The 18,318-nt window shown below is 52.6% G+C and overlaps 1 protein-coding gene across 1 annotated transcript; it reads left to right on the forward strand.

The window, feature by feature from the left end:
• The first annotated feature begins 1,857 nt into the window (after nucleotides 1-1,857).
• On the forward strand, nucleotides 1,858-17,220 carry ICAM1 (intercellular adhesion molecule 1). The gene is made up of 7 exons (XM_007526023.3): nucleotides 1,858-2,224; nucleotides 5,714-5,977; nucleotides 12,909-13,211; nucleotides 14,122-14,403; nucleotides 15,055-15,309; nucleotides 15,434-15,682; nucleotides 15,777-17,220. Exons 1-7 carry the CDS (start codon nucleotides 1,873-1,875, stop codon nucleotides 15,950-15,952), a joined length of 1,881 nt encoding a protein of 626 aa, XP_007526085.2. The 5' UTR covers nucleotides 1,858-1,872; the 3' UTR covers nucleotides 15,953-17,220.
• Nucleotides 17,221-18,318: the final 1,098 nt, after the last annotated feature.

Genomic DNA, 18,318 nt, shown 5'->3' on the forward strand with positions numbered 1-18,318 from the left:
CCTCAGATTATTGATTGATTGATTGCAGAATCACTCACTCGCCTCCACTTACCGCCCCCACCTCCCCACCCCGGAACATTGTCAGGGGCTTAACAATTAATATGCAGACTCTGCAGGGGCTTCCCTGGCCGTCAGGGGGCGCTCCGGGCGCGCGCTGGAAACCCCTGGAAAACTCCGCTGGAGGAAGATGTCCCCCCCCCCACTCCGGCCCGCCCCCATTGTCCCAGATTTTCCCAGGCAGGCGACACCCTGGTCCCACCCTGCACGCCGCCGGGGACTGGGAGGAAATCGAGGCTCCTCCACACCCTCCAAGAAAGATTCCCGTGGAAATTCTTCAAGAATGTTGTGTGTGTGGGGGGGGGGAGGGTGTGATGGGATGAGAGGTGGGGGTCACTCTGCTGTCCCCCGGGGTCCCCTCCCTTCCCCTTCTGCACCGCGACCTCCCTGGCCCGGCCTGGGGTCTCCATGGCAACGAGATGCGAGAGTCCCACAACAGGAAGCCCGGGGATGGGCGGGAGGGGGCAGGACCCGAGTCCCCAGCATCCACGTGGGTGGCACGCGCTGGCTGTGACCTCGGGTTTGGAGGGGCGGGGGCCACCCCGTGACCCTGCACCCTACTTCAAGCGTCCTTGGAAACAGCTCCCACCCACCCACTCCCCATGACAGGCAGGCAGGTTGCAACCCATGAGTTTCAATTTGAAACCCCCCTACTCTCCAAATCGAAGCACCTCCTTTTTTTTTTTTTTCCTCTCTCTCCTCTCTCTCTCTCTCCACCCCTCGAAGTCCAGGAGCTGACTCAGTTTCCCCTCCGGCAGCCTGGAAACTGCAGCTGTGAGTGTAGGGTGGATTTTTTTTTTTTTTTTTTTTGCCTCCAGGGTTATTGCTGGGGCTCAATGCCTGCACCATGAATCCACTGCTCCTGGAGGCCTTTTTTTTTTTTTTTTTTCTTTTTGTTACCCATGTTGTGGTTATGATTATTGTTGTTGTTATTGATGTCATCGTTATTGGATAGGACAGAGAGAAATGGAGGGAGGAGGGGAAGACAGACACCTGCAGACCTGCTTCACCGCTTGTAAAGTTACTTCCCTGCAGGTGGGGAGCCAGGGCTGGAACCGGGATCCTTAGGCCGGTCCCTGCGCTTTGTGCCACCTGCGCTTAACCCGCTGCGCTACAGCCCGACCCCTAGGGTGAATTATTATTTTTTTGGAGGGGTGGTCACGTCACGGGGTGGTTTCCTTCCTTTTTATCTGGAAGCGTGGGTGTCCGCCACCAAGACCGAAAAAGGGAAGCAGCAGCGAGGAGCCGGGGTGCCAGGTGCCGGGGTGCTGGGGGGCGCGCGGGGAGATGGGGGACCCCAACCCCATCTGCGAGGGACACCCCGGTCTCCGCGGCCTCCTGGAGCTGCCCGGGCATGTTCGAACCGTATCTGGGGGAAGGAAAAAAAAAAAGAAAAGAAAAAAGGAAGAAAGAAAAACAAAAATCTCAAAGTTGTCCGAAACTGGGGTGGAGGGGTGTGTATGGGGGTGCACCCTGGATATGGGGGAACCCCTTCCCAGGAGGGGCCCCCTATGCGGGGAGATCATCCAGCTGCTCCTAGGCTGGTGAAATCGGGGAGCATGGATATGTGGAGGGGTAGGAGCAGGCTTGGGGTTCGAGTCCCCCACACCCCACTTCCAGGCTGCGCGCCTCAGTTTACCTCTCTGCGCATCCCGACTCAAGAGCCATGGGGGGGTCGTGCATGGCTTTGGGGAGCCGTGGAGACCCGGGATCGGGTTACTGGGGCTCCCCAGGGTGCCCCCCACCAGGTGTAGCCCCCCCAGGTGCACCCCCTCCATGGGTCCTGCCGGGAGCGCCCCCCACCCCGCCCCCCTAATGCACATTCCCCGGCCGCCGGCGCCACCTCGGCGCTCATTGCTGCAATCTGGAAACTCCAGGGCCACCGAGGGGGGACCCCCGGCTCGGGACGGCACCCCCCGAATCCGGAAATGCCGAGTCCTCGTTCCGGAGGGGAAGGCCAAGGTTTCCGGGAACGCGGCCCCTCCCCTCCTCCTCCTCCTCCTCCTCCTCCTCCTCGCCGGCCCCTATAAATGGGACCCACGCGCCCGGGCGCGCCCACAACAGTTCTTTGCACCCAGACCAGGTCCAGGTCGGGTCGCCATGGGTCTCCGCGTCGCCCGCAACCTCCTGCCCGCGCTCCTAGCTTTGCTCGGCACCCTTCTGCCAGGTGAGCCGGTGGGGGACCCCCAGCACCGGGGGCAGCTCTTAGCAGCTGGGAGGGAATGAGAGCGCGGCTGGCTGGTCAGGCAGGAGGGGAGCGCTCTCATCTAGCTCTCTAGTCTGGGGCTCGATCATCCCCGACTAACCCCCACCCACCCTCTTAACAAATTAAAAGAGGGACAGAAGTCCAAATCACGGGTTCCAATCCTGACCCTCCAGTGACTGCAGTGTCTTTTTTTTTTTTTTTTTAAACTACAGGAGGCTTCTGGCCAGACATGGCTAATGTTTCTTTTTTTTTTTTTTTTAAATATATTTTATTTATTTTATTTTTGAGAGAAATGCAGAGAGAGAGAGAGAGGGAGAGAAACAGAGAGAAACATCAGAGCACTGCTCAGCTCTGGCTTATGGTAGTGTGGGGAATTGAATATGAGAGTTAGAAGCCTCAGGCATGAGAGTCTGTTTGCATAACCATTATGCTGTCTCCCCTGCCCTTTTTTTTTTTTTAAAGATTTTATTTATTTATTAATGAGAAAGACAGGAGGAGAGAGAAAGAACCAGACATCACTCTGGCACATGGGCTGCCGGGGATCGAACTCAGAACTCTCATACTTGAGAGTCCAAAGCTTTATCAATGCGCCACCTCCCAGACCACTGCAGTGAATCTTGACAAGCGATAAAAGGCGCAGGATAATAGGGGTCCGCCTTGCAGGCTGAAGTGGGGTGCATAGCACAGCCTCCCACACCAGCGGAGGGAAGCTGGGGACCCCCCTGCCCCTTCAGTCCCCTACATGTATATAATCTGCTTCTGATCCCTGGGCCCCGGGAAAGTCCAGGAGTCCTGCTTAGTGGGGAATTCCAAGCTCAGCGTGCCCAGACATGGGCACAGAGAAGTGAGGAACCCCCCCACACCCACACACACACTCAGCCTGCAGGGAGAGGAGAGGGGAGAGGGAGGGGGGATGGGGGTGTCCTGTAGGGAACCCGCTCAAGGGCTCAGCTAAGGGGTCCCCTTCCACCTGCCAAAAGGGGCTCAAGCGACCTTCCCTGTAGAGTCTCTCAGACACTGGGCACCACCCAGCCAGAGACACCAGAACCAAGGACAGGAGGGAACTCTTTTTTTTTTTTTTTCCTAAGCCAGCTGCACTGACAGAACTTCCTTTAAAAAAAAAAAAAAAAGATGTGGTCCGGGAAGTGGCGCAGTGATAAAGCTTTGGACTCTCAAGCATGAGGTGCTGAGTTCGATCCCCGGCAGCCCATGTGCCAGAGTGATGTCTGGTTCTTTCTCTCTCCTCCTGTCTTTCTCATAAATAAATAAAATCTTTAAAAAAAGATTATTATTATTATTACTATTATTATTATTATTGACAGTCTCCAAGGAATGTATGATTTCACCCTGGGATGAAATGTCTCTCTCTCTCTTTCTCTCTTTCTACTTTTCTTTTCACCATTCAGAGAGAAAGAGAGAGAAGGAAGTCTGGTTAAGGGCACACAGTACAAAGTGTGCGAACTGGGTTTGAGCCCTGGCTTCCCACCTGCATGGGGGGTGGTGGGCTTCACAAGCGGTAAAGCAGGTCTGCAGGTGTCTCTCTGTCTGTTTATCTCCTCCTCGCCTCTCAGTTTCTCTCTGTCCTATCCAATAAAATGGGGGGGAAAATTAGCAGCCAGGAGCAGTGGATTCATTGTGCTGGCACCTGGCACCGAGCCCCAGTGATAACCCTGGAAACAAACAGAGAGAGGGAATCGAGAGAGAGCAAGTGAGACACACAGTGGTCAGAACTTTAGACTCTCTGGCATGAGATCCCTGTCATCTCATGTGCCAAAGGGAGGCCCTGCTTCTCTCTCCCTCTCTCCCACGAATAAGTAAATCTTTTGAAAAATGCAAACAAGATAATTAAGAACTGCTGGTTAAGGATTTGGCTCCGAGGAACGCAGACTCACACAGGGAGGAAGGGGAATTTGGTGGAGGGTGAGGCCTGAGCAGAGAGGTCCTCAGACCTCAGAAGAGGCTGCCTCTCTCTCCTCCCTCGTTGAAAGGGAAAAAAGAGTGGAGACAGAGGGCAGGTGCAAAGGTCCTGAGGTCAGCCGCTAACAGGAGCAAGTGAAGAGGAGGAGAAAACAGGAGAGGTTCTGAGGTCACAAGTCTGAAATGCAGGAGACTGTGGGTGCCAAGGGTGTGGCTTTTGGCATTCTTCAATCAGACCAGACAAGTGAGTCTGAAGGGCCCTCAGTTTTCCCACCTGTGAGAAGGCAGGACCCCACAGAGGTGGCTTCGCAGGAGAAGGCATAGGATTTGCAGGCCTGAAGTCCTAGGTTTAAACCCCAGCACTGCATGGGCCAGGAAGGGGCGCTTTGGTTTTTGAGCTCTTGCTTTTGTAGGATAAATAAACTGATTTAAAAAAAAAAAAACATTCCGGGAGTTGGGCGGTAGCATAGCAGATTAAGCGCACTTGGCGCAAAGCGCAAGGACCAGCGTAAGGATCCCAGTTCGAGCCTCGGCTCCCCACCTGTAAGGGAGTTGCTTCACAGGCAGTGAAGCAGGTCTGCAGGTGTCTGTCTTTCTCTCCCCCTCTCTCTTCCCCCTTCCTCTCTCCATTTCTCTCTGTCCTATCTAATAACAACATAAATAACAATAACTACAATAGCAATAAAAAACAAGTGCAACAAAAGTTAAAGTAAATAAATAAATATTAAAAAACCTTTTATTGAATAGAACAGAGAGAAATGGAGAGAGGAGGGGAAGATAGAGAGGGAGAGAGACAGCTGAAGCTTCACCCCAGCACTTGGGGACCAGGGGCTTGAACCTGGGTCCTTGCACACTATAATGTGTGTGCTTAACCAGGTGCACCACCACCTGGCCCCGTCTCTCTCCCTTTCTACTCTCTCAGTTGCTCTCTGTCTCTATCTAAGAAATAACAAATTACATACATACATATATATATATAAAAGGGAGTCAGGAGGTAGTGCGGCGGGTTAAGCGCAGGTGGCACGCAGCAAGGACTGGCGTAAGGATCCCAGTTCGAGCCCCCGGCTCCCCACCTGCAGGAGAGTCACTTCCCAGGCGGTGAGCAGGTCTGCAGGTGTCTGTCTTTCTCTACTCCTCTCTGTCTTCCCCTCTCTCCATTTTTCTCTGTCCTATCCAACAAGGATGATATCAATAATAACAACAACAACAACAAAAAAAAAAGGGCAACAAGAAAAAATGAATAAATAAATAAATGTTTAAAAAGAAAAATCGAGAAACCAGAGCATTACTGAGCTCTAGCATCAGCCAGGGCCAAGGATCCAACTCTCAACCCCTGGGACCTCGGGCCTGCAGGCTGGAGCTCTCCGAGGCCGAGCTGTCTCCCCCAACCTCCCACATGAGGAAGATCTCGAACCTGTGATTTGCTCAGGCCTGGAGGGACAGCGGCCCTGGGGGGGGGATGTAATGGAGAGGAAGTAATTGCCACCCCCACTCACCTCCCTCTCTCTCTCTCTCCCTGCTGTTCTGCTCCAGCGCCTGAGGCGGCCCAGGTCTCTGTGTACCCTCCAGATGCCACCATCCCCGTGGGTGGCTCTCTGCTGGTGAACTGTAGCTCTGATTGCAACTCCCTGGGGCTGGAGACCATCTTGTCCAAAGAGAGTAGAGGATTCGGAGGGGCAGAGGATACCTTCTGGAAAGCCTTTCTGCTGAACGACATACAGGAAGATGACACCCCCAAGTGCTTCTCCAATTGTGGCGGGGTGCAGTCCATGGCCTCCATGACTGTCACTGTGTATGGTGAGTAATAGACGTGGAGGGGGCTTCAGGGCGGCTGTCCCCTTCCTCGGTGGGTGATGGGAAACATAGGTAGTTGTGAAAAAGCATCTCCTGGGACTTGGGTCTCTACCCACCACCAACACGGGAGCCCCAGCCCCAGGCCAAGGGTTGGGGGGTGGGAAGCTTCATGAGTGGTGGAATGGGGCTGTGCTGTTTCTCCTCTCTCTGTCTCTCACTCTTGATCTTAAAAAAAAAGAATCATTCAGGGAGTTGGGCGGTGGCGCAGCAGGGTAAGTGCACTTGGGCAAAGCGCAAGGACCTGCGGAAGGGTCCCGGTTCGAGCCCCTGGCTCCCCACCTGCAGGGGAGTCACTTCACAGGCGGTGAGGCAGGTCTGCAGGTGTCTGTCTTTCTCTCCCCCTCTCTGTCTTCCCCTCCTCTCTCCATTTCTCTCTGTCCTATCCAAGAACCATCGACATCAACAACAACAATAATAACCACAATAAGGCTACAACAGGGGCAACAAAAGAGAGGAAAAAATGGCCTCCATGAGCAGTGGATTCATGGTGCAGGCACTGAGCCCAGCAATAAATAACACTGGGGAGTCGGGCTGTAGCGCAGCGGGTTAAGCGCAGGTGGCGCAAAGCACAAGGACCGGCATAATCCTGGTTCAAACCCCGGCTCCCCACCTGCAGGGGAGTCGCTTCACAGGCGGTGAAGCAGGTCTGCAGGTGTCTGTCTTTCTCTCCTCCTCTCTGTCTTCCCCTCCTCTCTCCATTTCTCTCTGTCCTATCCAACAACGACAACAACAATAATAACTACAACAATAAAAAACAACAAGGGCAACAAAAGGGAATAAATAAATAAAATAAATATTTTAAAAAATAATATAAATAAATAAATAACACTGGAGGCAAAAAAAAAAGAAGAAAAGGAAAGAAATATATGTACCCAAAACAAAACCAAATCATCATCAAGGAAGGAAGAGGGGAAGAGAATTAGCCAGCTCAGCCTTGAGATTAATCACTCTGAGTTCCTGGCCCAGGGGCCTTTTTATCTACTGGGTCAGGTCAGGGGCCTTCTGGTCTCTCTGCTGACCTTCTCCTCGGATGATTGAAGGGAAGAGAGGAGGCTGGGAGGGGGCCTGGGAGGAGGCGCAGTGGATAAAATGCTGAACTCTGAGAGTGTGAGGTCCCGAGTTCCATCCCCAGCAAGTGCCAGAGGGAGGCTCTGCTTGGCAGTGGCGCATCGAGTTAAGTGCACAAGGACCTGCGTAAGTTTGAGCCCCCAGCTCCCCACAAGTGGTGAAGCAGATCTGCAGGTGTCTTTCTCTCTCCTCTCTGTCTTCCCCTCCTCTCTCGATATCTCTGTCCTATCCAACAACAGCAATATTCAAAACAATGATAAACAATGGCAACAAAAGGGAAAAAAAAAGAATGAAATGGGGAGTCGGGCTGTAGCGCAGCGGGTTAAGCGCACGTGGCGCAAAACACAAAGACCAGCTTAAGGATCCCAGTTCGAGCCCCCGGCTCCCCACCTGCAGGGGAGTCGCTTCACAGGCGGTGAAGCAGGTCTGCAGGTGTCTGTGTTTCTCTCCCCCTCTCTGTGTTCCCCTCCTCTCTCCATTTCTCTCTGTCCTATCCAACAATGAATGACAGCAACAACAATAAAACAAGGGCAACAAAAGAGAATAAATAAGTTAAATAAAATAAAATTTAAAAAAGGAAGAAAAAGTTTCATCTCTCTGTCTCCCTCCCTCTCTATCTCCCCTACTCCTCTCAATTTGTCTCTATCCAATAATAAATATATAGAGAGAGAAAGAAAATATTTCAAAAACATACAAACAAACCTCACTACTTTTTATAGAGAGAGAGGGAGGAAGAGAGAATCTTTTTTTGTGTGTGTGGGGGGGATACTAGGTGTGACTTCTGACCTTATGTCGTCAGAGTGACAGAACAAAGGGAAAGTCCCCAAACATTGGGGGTGGCAGGCTGGGATGGGGGAGGTGTTAGTTAGACTCTGAAAGCCCTGGGAAAACCCTTAACTAGCTGCCCAAAGGTCCTTCCGCACTACGGCCTGAGACTTGAAAGTCCCCACACTTCTGGTTTTTTTTTTTATAAATTATTTATTTATTTATTCCCTTTTGTTGCCCTTGTTGTTTTATTGTTGTAGTTGTTGTTGATCTCGTTGTTGTTGGATAGGACAGAGAGAAATGGAGAGAGGAGGGGAAGACAAAGAAGGGGAGAGAAAGACAGACACCTGCAGTCCTGTTTCACCGCTTGTGAAGCGACTCCCCCGCAGGTGGGGAGCCGGGGGCTCGAACCAGGATCCTTACACTGGTCCTTGTGCTTAGCGCCACCTGCGCTTAACCCACTGTGCTACCGCCCGACTCCCCACACTTCCTGGTTTTGAGTCCTGGCTTTCTGAGACCCCTCTGGGATTTTCGGGGGTGCCATTGGGATCTCCCAGGAGAGACATAAAGCTGAGGGAGTAGTTCTGGGTGTCGGAGCTTTCTCTCCTGTCGTAATTCCCACAGGAGATGCCTCCTAGGGTTTTGAAGGTTGTGTAGGAGTTTGGTGAAGAGGCCTTCTGGGAGTGCAGGCTGATGGCAGTGCAGGCTGAGGGAACAAGGTGTGTGTGTGTGTGTGTGTGTGTGTGTGTGTGTGTGTATGGGGGAGGCCAGGAGATGGCTCACTGGGTAGAGCGCATGCCTTATCAAGTAGGAGGCCCTGGGCTTGAGCCTGGGTACCACATGGGAACACCATGGATGGTGGAGCCAAGTTGGGCTGTCTCTCCTTCTACGTCTCTTGCTTCCTCTCTCATCTCCCTCAAAAGAATGAGGACCAGAGATGGCTCACCAGAGATGGCTAGAGAGAGCACACTTAACAAAAAGCGCAAGGACCTGGGTTCGAGCCTCAGAGCCGCATTCGCGCTGCTTTGCCATGTGCGTGACGTGGGTTCAGGTCCCGCCCCCGCTGTGTTGGAGGAAGCTTCAGGCCTGTGCTGTCTCTCTCTCTCTCTCTGCCTCTGTCTAAAAGTAAATGAAAAAAGAACAAGATAATATATATATATATATACATACATACATACATACATACATACATATATATATATGGGTTGGCTGGTAGCACAGTGGGTTAAGCACAGGTGGTACAAAGAGCAAGGACCGGCATAAGGATCCTGGTTCGAGCCCCCGGTTCCCCCCCTGCAGGGGAGTCGCTTCACAGGTGGTGAAGCAGGTCTGCAGGTGTCTGTCTTTCTCTCCCCCTCTCTGTCTTCTCCTCCTCTCTCCATTTCTCTCTGTCTTATCCAACAACGCCAACATCAATAACAACAAAAATAATAACTACAACAATAGTAAAAAAAAATAAAAAGAAAGAAAGAAAGAGGCCCAGTGTTACGGAGAGACATTAATGGATTGGGGTGATTGGAGCTGGGGAGGCAGGCTTCCCCAAAGTGGCCTGATGGCCAACACTTCATTCTCAAGGTAATAGGGACTCATGGAATGTGTGTGAGCAGGGCAGGTCCAGAGAACAGAGGATTGGCTGCTGGGAAACCAGAGAACAGCTGGCCACTTGTGTGTGTGTGTGTGTGTGGGGGACCTTGTCCAGGTCACAAATGGGGTGACAGGAAGAAGGGGGGTGACCAGGAAGTGGTGAGGACTGACATTCAAGGGTTTGAGAAGTAGCCAGGGCCAAGCCAGCCCTCTTCCCTGGAGCTCAGGGCCCCACCATGTGGGTTCTGTGGTTTTTTCTTTCTAGGGGGGGCTGTTGTTGAACTTGTGACCCCCAAAAGGTGATGTTTGTAGCTAGGTGGTTAGAGGTGAGAAGTGGAAGTTAGGAGTTAGGTTGACTTGGCCTCTCTCTGTCTTTTCTCTCTGTTTTATTGAAATGCAAACCGTAGAATTCACCTTCTTTTTTAAATTTTTTTTTTTATATTTATTTATTTTCCCTTTTGTTGCCCTTGTTGTTTAACATTGTTGTGGTTATTGATGTCGTCATTGTTGGAGAAGACAGAGAGAAATGGTGAGAGGAGGGGAAGACAGAGAGGGGGAGAAAAAGTTAGACACCTGCAGACCTGCTTCACCGCCTGGGAAGCGACTCCCCTGCAGGTGGAGAGCTGGGGGCTCGAACCGGGATCCTTAAGCTGGTCCTTGTGCTTTGCGCCACATGTGCTTAACCCACTGGGCCACCGTCCGACTCCTTCACCTCTTTTAATTATTGATTTATGAGAAGGAAAAGGAGAGAGAGAGGAGGTGACACACCTGCTTGAGCGCACATGTTACAATGCACAAGGACTGGGTTCGAACCCCCGTCCCCACCTGCAAGGGAAAAGCTTCACGAGTGGTGAAGCAGGGCTGCAGCTGTCTCTCTGTCTCTCTCCCTCTCTATTATCCCCTTTCCCTCTTGATTTTTCTGGCTGTCTCTAGCCAATAAATAAAGAAAATAATAGAAAGAGAGAAAGAGAGAGAAGCAAGGGGGGGGGGTAGATAGTATAATGGGTATGCTAAGAGACTCTCATGCCAGAGGCTCTGAGGTCCCAAGTTTAGTTCATAACCATAAGCCAGAGCTAATCAATGCTCTGGTAAAAAAAAAAAAGGAGAGAGAGAGAGGAAGAGGAAGAGAGAGAGGCAGAGTCTCCCTCTGGCACATGTGATGCTGGAACTCCAGACCTCATGCTTGAGGACCCAGTGCTTTATCCCCTGTCCCCCCTCCTGGGCTTCAACTTAGAATATTTACACCCCCAAAGGGCCACCAGTCTGACCTCTCAAATGAGCTAACAGTCTGACTTCCAAGAGTCCAGTTTACAGCTCCGTCCACATAGCTGTTCAGGAAACGGGGGGGGGGGGGCCTGGCGGTGGCGTACTGGGTTAAGCGCACATAGTACAAGGCGCGAGGACCTGGGTTCAAGCCCCTGCTCCCCACCTGCAGTGGGGCGGAAGCTTCACAAGCGGTGTAGAGGGGCTGTAGGTTTCTCTCTCTCTCTCTCTCTCTCTCTCTCTCTCTCTCTTTTCTCTCAGTTTCTCTCTGTCCCATCACATAAAAAGAAACAAATATGGTGGGGGGGTCAGGGGTGGTAGCGTAGCGGGGTAAGCGCACATGGTGTGAAAGTGGTGAAGCAGGGCTGCAGGTTCTCTCTCTGTCTCTCTCCCTCTCTGTCTTCCCCTTCCTCCTCAATTTCACTCTGTCTCTATCTAATAATAAATAAGTAAAATTTAAATAAAACAAAGACATATACTATACATAGTTAGCTAACTCTAGCTCGCACATGAGATGCCAGGAATCGAACGTAAGACCTCAGGCTTGAGTGTCCAGTGTTTTCTCCACTGTGCCCCCTCCAGACCTCGTTCTGTGCTCTTACTTGATTTTTTATTTATTTCTTTTTACCAGAGCACTGATCAGCTCTGGTGGTGCAGGGGGTTGAACCTGCACTTTGGAGCCTCAGGCACGAGAGTCTCTTTGCAAAACCATCATGCTATCTATCCCCTCTTATGTTTCTTTTACATATATTTATTTTTGATGCAGAAGGTAGAAATAGAGAGACCGAGAGTCAGAGAGACACCAGCAGCCCTGCTTCACCGCTCGTGAAGCTTCCTCTCTGAGGTGGAACCTGGGGGCTTGAACCCAGGTCCTTGTGCCTGGTAACATGGTACATTCGACTGGCTTAAGCACCACCTGCCCCCCCCCCACTTTTTTTTTAAATTAATTTATTTATTTAAGAAAGGAGACATTAACAAAATCATAGGACGGGGGGTTACAACTCCACACAGTTCCTGCCACCCAATCTCCATATCCCATCCCCTCCCCTGATAGCTTTCCCATTCCCTATCCCTCTGGGAGCATGGACCCAGGGTCGTTGTGGGATGCAGAAGGTGGGAGGTCTGGCTTCTGTAATTGCTTCCCCACTGAACATGGGCGTTGACTGCCACACTTTTTTTTTATTATAGATTTTATTTTATTTTATTTTAAAGATTTTGTTTATTTATTCATGAGAAAGATAGGAGGAGAGAAAGAACCAGACATCACTCTGGTTACATGTACTGCCAGGAATTGAACTCAGGACCTCATGCTTGAGAGTCTGATGCTTTATCCACTGCGCCACCTCCCGGACCACTACTATAGATTTTATTTATTGAGTGATGAGAGAGAGAAGTAAGCCTTCCTCTGGCACAAGTGATGCCAGGAATCGAACCCGGGACCTGACCTTTGACAATCCACTCGACCCACTCTGCGGCCTTCCATATTTCTACCTCCTCCCAGGTCTTATGTCATCTCCCAGGCTGCCTTTTTCTTTATTTTGGGGGGTTGCTGAGACTCTTGTTGGCAAGCCCTGGTGGAAGCTCTCCCCAGTTCGCATACGCCCCTCCACACACACACATACACCCCAGGGCTGCGTGCTTCAGGGACACTGAGTACTGGGGTGTGAACCCGTTGTGGCTTCTTGGGGACATTTTTTACATTTCAATGGAATCTCCCAGAACATTCCAGAACTTTTTTCCCTTCTGAGAGGCTTACACCTCCCCCTCTCCCAAGCTTGGCAGGGATGTGTTTTTCTTTTTTTTTTTTTTTTAATTTATTTCCTTTTGTTGCCCTTGTTGATTTATTGTTGTAATTTTTGATGTTGTCATTGTTGGATAGGTCAGAGAGAAATGGAGAGAGGAGGGGAAGACAGAGAGGGGGAGAGAAAGACAGACACCTGCAGACCTGCTTCACCGCCTGGGAAGCGACTCTCCTGAGGGTGGGGAGTGGGGGCTCGAACTGGGATCCTTAAGCAGGTCCTTGCGCTTTGCGACACCTGTGCTTAACCCACTGCGCTACCGCCCGACTCCCTAGGAGAAATTAATTTGGGACTTTACCCTCCCTGACAGGTTGGCCGGATGGGGTTAAGCACTCCGTCGCCCCCTGCAGGCCAACAGCCTCACTGCAACCCCTTCCCCTCCGCTTTCATTGCAGCCTTCCCAGACCGCGTAGACCTGGCCCCTCTGCCCCCCTGGGTCCCCGCGGGTGACAACTTCACCCTGAGCTGCCATGTGGCCGGAGGGGCACCCCGGAAGAGCCTGAGCGTGGTGTTCCTCCGCGACAAAGAGGAACTTGGCCGGCTTTCTGCCGAGGGGGAGGACCCCATCAAGATGACAGTCACCGCGAGGAGGGAGGACCACGGGGCCAACTTCTCCTGTCGCTCCGAGCTGGACCTGCGACCCCAAGGGCTGGAGCTGTTTCAGAACAGCTCAGCCTCCCAGCACCTCCAGATCTTCGGTGAGGCACCGGGGTGTCCACAGGCCAGAGGGGTTCACATTTGGGGTGCAGAGGTCAGGGAACAAAGGGACTCCTGATTTTTTTTTTTTCGGGGAGGGGGGGTAGGAGTGCTAACAGTGGAGTGATCTAGATCGCAAAAGCTTCTGGGAAAGAAATATTTTTTGACCTCGGGGCTGGGTGGTGGCCCACCTGGTTGAACGCACATGTTAACATGGGTTCAGATCCAGGTTCGAACCCCCGGTTCCCATCTGCAAGGGGAAAGCTTCACGAATAGTGAAGCAGGGCTGCAGTTGTCTGTCTCTCTCCCTCTCTTCCCCCCTTCCTCTCAATTTCTGACTGTCTCTATCCAATAAATAAGTAATTAAAAAATAAATTTAAATATATATATATTTAAATTTATTTATTCCCTTTTGTTGCCCTTGGGTTTTTTTTTTGTTATTGATGTGATTGTTGTTGGGTAGGACAGGGAGAAATGGAGAGAGGCGAGGAAGACAGAGAGGGGGAGAGAAAGACAGACACCTGCAGACCTGCTTCACCGCCTGTGAAGTGACTCCCCTGCGGGTGGGGAGCCGGGGGCTCGAACCAGGATCCTTAGGCCAGTCCTTGCGCTTGGTGCCACCTTCGCTTAACCCGCTGCGCTAGCGCCCGACTCCCTAAAAATATTTTTGACCTCTGGGAATTGGAGTGGGGGGTGATCTTTCAAGAATGAGGTGCACAGATGGCAGGATCTTACAAGAAGCCTGTGATCTGGGGTTTGGGGGGCATGTGTGCTGAGTTGGGTGACCCCAGTTTCGAACGAAGCCCTCCGGGAAGAAAACTTTTTTTGGAGGGGTCCCCCAAAAAAGTTGTCTGCCCCAACTTTGTTCACTGCCACCCCCACAACTCCCGCGTTTCCCGTTTCTCTCTCCAGTTATGCCGACAACACAGCCGAGCCTGGTGAGCCCCAAAGCGGTAGAAGTGGGGACCACGTGGAACCTGGACTGCTCCCTCGACGGCTTGTTCCCAGCCTCAGAGGCCAAGGTCCATCTGGAGGTCGGGGGACAGCAACTGAACCCCAAGATCACACCCAGGACGGATGCCGTCTGGGCCCAAGTGGCAACAAAGTGGGAGCAGGAGGGGGAGCTGGAGCTGAAGTGTGAGGTGACTCTGGCAGGCCAGAGACGTGAGGCGGTGGAGAACGTGACTTTCTACAGTAAGTATGGGGGTGCGGTGGGAGGGGGAGCAGCATGGGGCGGGGCCTGTAGCGGGCCCCGCCCCCAGGGAGGCTTACTCCCAATCAGGGACAGATGTGGGGGTTTGGGTGGAGTCCAGTCCAGTCACGCCCCCAGTGGCTCCCACAGGTCCTCCTTGACCACGCCCCCTCCTCCTGGCTAGTGATTGGACTTTATGATGGGTTGAGCCAATATCAAGGTTTTTTTGGGGGGGGGCAAGTGTAGGTAGGGGCGGGGCTCATGATGGGCGGGGCCTATGCCAAGGGCCTGGTGCGGTTGGAGCTAATGCTAAGGGCTGGACTTGTGGGGGGATCAGATTGCCTGGTGGGTGGAGTGAACTAGTGTCAGGGGCGGGACTCTCTGCTGAGAGGGGGCAGCCAGACTGGGAGACATGGGTGGGCCTCACTGCGTGCCCTGGCCTCAAGCTTTCCCGTCTCTTGAGATGTGTGTCTAGAGCTTATGGGTGGAACCAATGACCTGTCATCTTTTTTTTTTTTTAAAAAAAGAGGGTGGATCCAATATAGGCCGCAGGGCTGCAGGGTCCCCTGAGAGGTAGGGGAGGGGCTTGAATGGGGGCGGGGGTCAGCGAGGGGGCGTGGCTTCCAAGGGTTCCGTCTTTGCCCCGCCCCCAGGCTTCCCAGCTCCCAGTCTGACCCTGAGTGCCTCGGAGGTGCCAGAGGGGACCGAGGTGAAGGTGGAGTGCGAGGCCTTCGCTGGAGCCTTGGCGACCCTGAGAGGAGCCCCAGCCAGACCCCCGGCCCCAAAGAGCCACTTCACATTCAGTGCGAGCGCCCAGGACCACAGACGGCTCTTCCTGTGTTCCGCGACCCTGGAAGTGGCAGGACAGAAGTTCCACAAGAACCAGAGCCGGGAGCTCCACGTCCTGTGTAAGTAACCAACCCCCTTCCCGCCCCCAATTCCAGCACCCCGGGTGTCCCCAAGTCCTCCAGTCCCAGAGGGAGGCGGCGACATGGTCCCTGGGTGTTGTCTCTGATCTGGCTATCTCTGCAGATGGCCCGCGACTCAGCGACAAGGACTGCCCCGGAAACTGGACATGGGAGGCCGGCTCGCATCAGACCCTGCGGTGCCAGCCCTGGGGGAACCCCACCCCCAAGCTGGACTGTCGCCGGAAAGGCGATGACGCCCCCTTACCCATTGGGGACCTGAAGCCTGTCAAGGCGGAGATTCGGGGCACCTATGTGTGTCACGCCAGCAGTCTCCTGAAAACTGTCACTCGGGAAGTGGTCGTGGAGGTCATCAGTGAGTGTGGCCACGGTTTGGGGCTGGGTAGGGGTGAGATGGGGTGACGGGGAAGCCAGCTCAGCCCTCATCCCTTCTGCTGTCCTCCTCCTAGGCCCAGATTATACTTTGATCATCATTATCGGGGTGGTCCTTGTGGTGGTCTTGACCGTCGCGGGGTTCCTGGGCTACCACTACAACCGCCAGAGGAAGATCCGGAAATACGAATTGCAGAAAGCCCAGGAAGAGGCCGCCTTGAAGTTGAATCCACTGACTGCGCCCCCTGAATGACCACGCCCCCTGAATGACCACGCCCCGAGCCTGGCCAATGGCTGGACCTCACTGGCCTTACCCTCTGTTTCTGGCCAATGACAGGAGTTCCATGGCCGCACCCCCAACTCCTGGCCAAATGATAGGCGCTCCTTGCCACGCCCCCTGCTCCTGGCCAATGCTCCAGTGATTTACATGGAGAGGGAGAATTTTTTTTTTTTTTTTTTTTTGTAAGGCCTCCGTTGGAGACACTGCATTTGGGGGTCATGGCCACCTGCAAGTCTGGAGTTCCACGCCCTTGACCTGAAACTCCTGGACCCAGCCAACTGGAGGGGACGACAATCTGGGATGACCCAGCTAGAGTCGGAGCAAGGGGAGGACGCACTACCCACACTTCGTCTTGGGGTGACATCCCATCCCCTTTCCCCAAGGGATCCCGTCCTGATGGCGTGCTCCAAGATCACGCAGCCCCAGGCAAGCTATGCGACATGGCACCCCAAGTGCCCAGACTTTTGTATATCATCTCCTCACCCCCGCGTCCCGAACCCCCTCCCTCGATGGAGGGTCTATTTATTCGTTTCTTTGAGGAAAGTTATTTATTGAGGGTTTTTTTTTTTTTTTTCCTATGGGGACAAGAGGGAAGACTACTAGGGTGCGGTTGTTGAGGCTGTACACTGCGCAAAGCCAACCAGAAAGTTCATCTAGGAGTTGGGATTGGAATTCCCCATCTCTGCTGGCGGGCAATGGGGATGTGGCTTTTCAACTGGCTAAGTGCCCAGGGCAAGACTGCTGATCCTTAGTCACCCCCATTCTTCCCAACCCCACCCCTAAACCCAGATCATGGCCTCTGCTGTCAAAGCCTTAATACACAGTACCTCCAGTAAATTTGGTGGTGTGCCCCTGAGCTAGCCCACTGGGTAAGGCTCACTCTCAGGTTGGAACCCCCCCAGTACTGCATGGGAGGCCCCGTGCCACCAGAGGAAGGTCTTGGTGAGCTCCCCCCCCCCCCCCCCGCCATGGCAGCTAAACCACCGAGTCTCCTGAGACCAGGCCCCCTGCTGGTTTGTCTCTGGCTTCCATCTCTGTGACTCAGCACCAAGAGAACATTCAGGCAATGCCAACCCCCCCCCCACACACACACACAGAGAGACAAGGTACAAAAGAGGGGCGGTGGAGGAGATAGCTCAGTGCATTGAAATGCAACGCTTGCATGCCGGAGGGCCCCCAGTTTGAGTTGAACAGTGCTCTGGTCTCTGTCTCTTGTGAGTAAATAAATCTTTCAAACAACAGCAGCAGAAAAGCAGCTTTAGTAACCACTGCAACTTTGTGTGTGAATTCACGTCCAGCTGGAACCCTTTCTAGAAGCTAAGCCACAGCCAGTTCGCCCCCACTTCCTCTTCTGAGAAAACACGGAAAAACAAAAAGATCTGCACACATACAAAAAAAAATGGGGTAAATAGCATAATGGTTCTGCAAAGAGATTGGCATGCCTGACTTTCATGTCCCAGGTTCAATCCCCTACACCACCATAAACCAGAGCCGAGCAGTGCTCTGGTTAAAACAAACAACAAAAGTTGTTAACTTTGTTGTTAAAACAAACAACAAAAACGGAGTTGGGCGGTAGCGCAGCGGGTTAAGCGCACATGGCACAGAGCGCAAGGACTAGTGTCAGGATCCCAGTTCGAGCCCCCGGCTCCCCACCTGCAGGGGAGTCGCTTCACAAGCAGTGAGGCAGGTCTGTAAGTGTCTATCTTTCTCTCCCCCCTCTGTCTTCCCCTCCTCTCTCCATTTCTTCTCTGTCCTATCCAACAATGACGACATCAATAACAACTACAACAATAAATCAACAAGGGCAACAAAAGGGAATAAATAAATACTAAAAAAAAAAACAAAAAAAACCAGCTACCAGGGAAGTGGTTCTACAGTCCAAGCACAAGCCGTACAGACCTGAAAACCCTGGGGTTCAAGAGAGCCCCAGCACCACATGGGAACACCATGGCAACAGGGGAAGCTCCATGGATGGTGGGAGTAGTGCCAGGGTGTCTCTCCGTCTCTATCTGGATGGAAAAGAAGTCTCAGAAGCAATAGAATCATACACATGTGACCTCCCCCCCAATCACGTTGTGGCAAAACAAAAAACAAAGTCGCATATATATTTTTTTAATTGCTGTGCTTTGTATTAATTTTGGACAGGGCTGAGAGAAATTGGGAGGGGTAGGGGGAGCTAGAGGTAGAGACCTGTAAGCGTTCTGAGCCCTGGGCATCCGGGGAACTTGTGTTTCCTTGTGCTAAGTGCCGCATGCCCTTGGGCCATTTGTGTCTTCTGAATGCCAAGCATAACATCTTGGGGTGCAGCCTTTACACCATACCAGAGCCAAGCAGCTGCA

Source organism: Erinaceus europaeus, chromosome 23 (assembly GCF_950295315.1).
Source record: "Erinaceus europaeus chromosome 23, mEriEur2.1, whole genome shotgun sequence".
Classification (NCBI taxonomy): Eukaryota; Metazoa; Chordata; class Mammalia; order Eulipotyphla; family Erinaceidae; genus Erinaceus; species Erinaceus europaeus.